The 5,010-nt window shown below is 69.0% G+C and overlaps 2 protein-coding genes across 2 annotated transcripts; both read right to left on the bottom strand.

The window, feature by feature from the left end:
- On the bottom strand, window positions 1-372 carry H696_03069 (hypothetical protein; the record flags this gene model as incomplete). Its single annotated transcript, XM_009496958.1, has 1 exon — window positions 1-372. The coding sequence occupies one exon, from the start codon at window positions 370-372 to the stop codon at window positions 1-3; it is 372 nt and encodes a 123-aa protein (XP_009495233.1).
- On the bottom strand, window positions 373-5,005 carry H696_03068 (hypothetical protein; the record flags this gene model as incomplete). The annotated part of the gene is made up of 3 exons (XM_009496957.1): window positions 373-550; window positions 1,448-4,209; window positions 4,964-5,005. 3 exons carry the CDS (start codon window positions 5,003-5,005, stop codon window positions 373-375), a joined length of 2,982 nt encoding a protein of 993 aa, XP_009495232.1.
- Between the last annotated feature and the right edge of the window lie 5 nt (window positions 5,006-5,010).

Here is a 5,010-nt window from a genome sequence, read left to right as displayed (position 1 = left end):
CTAGGGCGCCGGCCGGGGTCGCCGCACCCGGCGGGGGCCCTGGCAGGTCGGCAACGTGCATCGGTCTCTCTGAAGGGGTATGTGTATATTATATCTCGGGCGCATCGCGCAGAGAGCGAGCAGCGGAGAGAGGCAGGGGGAGGGACAGACAAGGAATGTCTCTCTGGGCCTTTCCCAAGCTTTTCTTGGGCAAAGGTCCGCGCATCGCGGGAACAGAGAGGATACAAGGAACAGCAGCAGCAGCAGCAGCAGCAGCAGCAGCAACAACAACGACAGGGAAGGAGGGGCCACAAGGGGCCTGAGCGAGTTGCCGCGCATGGCTTGGCACGCGCTCTCGCCCGGGCCCCGGCCACCAGACAAGTGCACGCACATCTACTTGGGCGACAGTCCAAGAAGCCGGGCTCCGCGGTTCAGGAGCTCCGAGCGCCAGAGACGCAGCTCCTTGGCGCTGGAGGACCCGATCATGCCGGTATTCTCCTGGGCCCGGCGGATCAAGTACGGCAGCACCAAGCGAATGGGCCCATAGGGCACGTACTTGTAGATGGCATAGCTAAAAAAAAGCGTGGACCAACAACAGCAATCCGAGACAAGTTTGGTGACATGGTTTGGCAAGGGGTCAGAGCGAGGCCTAGCAGGCTCACAAGTCGTTTGAGGGCAGCAGCGATGTGCGCATCAACCGGACAGAGAAAGGGACCGAGGAGGCCCAGCAGAAGGATTTGGCGGCAGGTAACATCCCCCCCCCCCTTCTCCCCCTCGTCTCCTGTTCAGGGCGCCCCGTGGCGGCCAAATTAACCTCCTCCCAGAGAATGGTTCCCACCCGGGAGAGTGGCGGTGGTGGTGGTGGTGGCGGCGGCGATAGGGGGCCGCGTGAGTGGGCCGGGGGCCGGGCAAGGGCCAAGGATGGTGGCTGTGGGTATGTGTGTGGGTGCCTGTGTCTGTGTCTGTGGGTGTGTGGCAAACGACACCAGTGATGCCACATGCCCGTCCCTCGCCCCCTCCCCCCAGGGATCCACAGCACGGCAGGGCGGGGGGGGGGGGGGGGGGGGGGGGGAGGAAAAATGGGCAGGGGGGCGCAAGACAAACTCACAGCCTGCCACCGGCACAGCAGCCGCGCTTTCACCCCATGACTTGAGAGTATTTTCCAGGTGTGAAAGAACGCCCGAGCCCCCATATGCCAGCGAACAGGCCGGGTCCACTTCTACAGGCACGCACGAAAGTGCATTTACCCAGCCACACACACACACACACGCACTCACACGCACGCACTCACACAGAAAGAGCAACTCGCTTGTCTCCCGAACCGACCGCCGCCGCACTGGGCCCCCTCCTCTCGCATGCCCTCCGGGAGGTCCTCCATCGGGCATACACACACACACACATCCACACATACACTGGGGGAAGAAGGAGCCAAGGCCCAAGCAAAAGAAGAAGGCAGGGAAAAACGCACCCCTCAGCTCCGAGCGTGAAGGAGATGTGATCACACATGCCAAGAAGCTGGCCAAAGTAGACGCCGGTGTGTGGGCCATTGAGAAGCTCCTTCCGTCGCATGACTGCCTCCGGGCTGGTGTCATCGGCTGCCGCTGCCGCCGCCGCCGCCGCCGCCGCCGCCGCCGCATGAGCATCCCCCGCGGCCAGGTTCGGCGCTCCGGAAATGCCCAGACGCTGCATCAGGTCGGCCGTCCGGTGGATGGACGCCTCATTGTGCGAGGCAACCATGAACTCCACCTCCGGATACCGGCGCAGGGCCAACAGGGTGGCATCGGATGCCGGATCCGGCACCGGGCCGCCCCCGGGGCCGGCGGCCAGCGCGACCAACCCCCGCCGGGCGGCCTTGGTTTCCAGCAGCTGCTGGACCACCGCATCATAGTGCTGATGGGTGGACTCGATGGTCGGATGGGTGGGAGTCGGCTGGCCCCGGTGGCCGGCCAGGCGGGACTCCTGCTCGAGGTAGGCCCCCCGGACGACCTTGCACGCGAAGACCGTGGCCTCGCGCGCCGACCGCACCAGATCCCGACTGAGGCGGTGCTGCGCATCGGTCAGGTAGCATTGGTACGTATTGAAGACCGTGGCAAAGGGAGCATCCGCCCGGGCCAGATCCAGCCCCGGGTCGACGGCTCCACCGGCCGAGGCCACCATCGGGGCCACCGCCGTCGCGGCCAGATGGTCCTCGGTGTCGGCGCGCGGCTCCAAATCCGCCCGACTCAGGGCTTCCTCATTGTACCGGCCAGATAGCGAAGCCCCCGGAGTGACCGACTCACTGGGCAGCGGACGCCCCGGGGGGGTGGCATCCGGCACCGGCTCGAGGCTCACCGTGCTCGACAGCGAGAAGTACGAATTGAATGGCTGCCGGGTGACATCCAGCGATTGGGCCGGCAGGAAGTCGCCGGATGCCTCCGGCGCCGGGAGCCACCCATTGAAGGCACGCTGGGCAATGCGCACCGACCGGTCGATGGCCGGCTGCAGGTAGGTCTGCTCGGCATCCACCAGGAGACGGACGCGCGCCGCGCGAGCCGCCGCCGCCACGGTGTGCAGGCGCGCATCGGCCCGGGCCAGCTCGGCCACCGAAAAGATGTCCAACCCCGGGAGCAGGGGCCCCCCGCCGCCAGGGGCCGCCTGGTCGGCCCCGTCACCCGGCGGCAGCAGGTTGGCATAGAGATCCGACAGCATGGCCAGCTTGGAGGCACTGACGTCGAAGTAGTCCACCCAGGCCAGCTGGTCGATGGCCTCCTCGGCCGGCGGGGCCCCTGGCGCGGTGGCCACATCGGCCAAACCGCTGGCCGCGTACACCGCATCGAACACCCGATCGGCCTGGGTGACAGCGGCCGCCACATCGGCCGCCGTCAGGCATGTGCAGCCGGCCACATCACCACGCACGGCCGAGCCACAGCGACACATGCCGGCCACCCAGCCAGCCCGGACGGCGGCCCGTGGCAGACGCCGGTCCAGCCACTCGGACGGCAGGTGCGCCGTGCCGGTCATCTGGGCCCAGTCTTCGGCCGTGACCGGGGTCCGAGGGGGGCTGCTGGTGGTGAAGCCGCCGGCCACGCCGGCCGCCACCGGGGCCGGGCCCAGGGCCGAAACTTGGCCACCGCCATCGGTGGTCACCATGCCAGGCGGCGACACAAGCTCCAGCTCCCCTGGATAGGCCCCCAGGGCCAGGAACACCAGCCGCGAGTAGGCCCGCTGCACGGCCACCAGGGTGTCGGACGCCGAGCGCAGGATATCCGGCCGGGCCATGGCCGTCATCTTGACCGCGGTGAAGGAGCACGAAGAGCCCGAGGACCGTTGCATCTCGGCCGCCGACGCAATGCAAGCCAGGAAGTTTTGCACATCCGCATCGAAGCCCGCCTCATCCGGGTGCGGGGCAAAGTCGCCGGGGATGCTGGCGCTGCCAGCCGCGCCGGCCCCCTTGGCCACGGCGGCCGAAGCCTCGGCATCCGCCTCGGCCGCATAGTCGAGAATGGCCCCGACACCGGCGGCACGCAGGCGCCGAATGACGGTCTCGGTTTCGGCCGCGTCGACGCCCGCGCAAAACTGTCCGAAGAAGGTCAACCGCAGGAGGGCCTCCGTCAGCCCGGCACCCAGGACCCGGTAGGAGAGCCGCAGCAGCCGATCCGACACGCGCACCAGCCACCCGATCGAGGACAGCCGGTATACGGTGAACCCGCGCAGGACCTCCAGGTCGGTCTTGCTGGCGAAGGCCACCCGCGGGCTGTTGAAGTCCAGCCCGGAGCGCTGGCTCAGTCGGAGGAGCTCCTCCTCCAGCGAGCCGGCCGCCTGCGAGGAGGGCCCGGTTGCCGGGCTGGCCGGAGAGAGGGATCGAGGCCCGGAGCCGGCGGTTGGGGTGGAAGAAGTCGCGGCCGCGGCCGCGGCCGGGGTCCCGGGCAGCCCCGGGGCCAGGGGGACGGCCGTGCGGTGGAAGTGCCGAAGTCCAAGCCGAGCCAGGCTTGGGGGGGGAGCAATGGTCGCCACATGGCGGGCAGGGCAGGTGCTGGAATCCGACCAGCGGTCACCGGCCATGGCCATGGCGGCTGGGCGCAGGACACTCATGGGAGCCGGCCGGTTCGGCGGGGGGAGCCCGGAAAAGAGACGGCGCGCGGGCCCGGCGGCCGGGCGCGCATGCGAGGCGGGGATAGCGGCGCGGCAGAGGAACGCAGCGTGCATGCTTCGTGACTGTGCAAGCAGCGCCTGGCAGGGAGAGGAGGCACGCTAAGTGCACGGCGACGGATGATGCAGAGCAGAGGACCAAAGAGGTGACGGAGGGAGAGGGTGAGCGGCCGGCGGGGGAGGGGGAACAGGGGGACGCCTCTGGCGAGGAAAGAAGGAGCGCGGGAAAGGGCAAGAATGTGCCGCACCGTCCGAGGAGGGGGGGGGGGGGAAAGAAAAGGGGGACGGCTGTGTCGGTACAAGTGAGGAGAGGCAGGAAGCAACAGAAGGGAGGAGGGGGGGGGAGAGGAACTGTGAGGTGTGATGGAGCACGCCGCCGGGGCCGGGGCTCCTGCCAGAGTACCTGAAGAGTCCACACGGGGAGGGGGGGATCGTGGCAACATGCTAGTGTCCAGGCGGCGCCAACATCCTCCTGGCCGACACCAGTCTTCCTCCCCCCCCCCCGGCATGTCGCCCGCGCCCTGGTCAGCCAGGACCTCTGACTTGCGTAGTTGGACAGCCTCCCAGTCCAAGGCGTGCGGAACAGGGGCGGGGGGGGGGGGGGGAGCGACGGGCGGCACCCCCGCCCGGTGCAAGCTTCGTTCCGCGCTCCCCAGCCTGAGGGGGCAGGGGTTGAGGGGGGGGGGGGAGACACCACCCCCGGGGAGCCCTGGATTGGCCGCGATCGACGACTGGAGGCCTGGCAGCTTGGGGGTGCTAGACCCAATCCACCCGCGCGACCGGGCCGGGGGCGATGCGACACGCGCCCCCATCTGATCGGGGGTCGGGGGCCATTGGTGGGCCTCGCCGGGCGCACCTGCTCGCCCGCAATGGGCGGATCCCCGCCCATGAGGTGCATCCCCC

Source organism: Fonticula alba (genome assembly GCF_000388065.1).
Source record: "Fonticula alba strain ATCC 38817 unplaced genomic scaffold supercont2.4, whole genome shotgun sequence".
Classification (NCBI taxonomy): Eukaryota; order Rotosphaerida; family Fonticulaceae; genus Fonticula; species Fonticula alba.
Note: the sequence above shows the minus strand (reverse complement) of the source record. Positions and strands in the feature narration are given on the sequence as shown.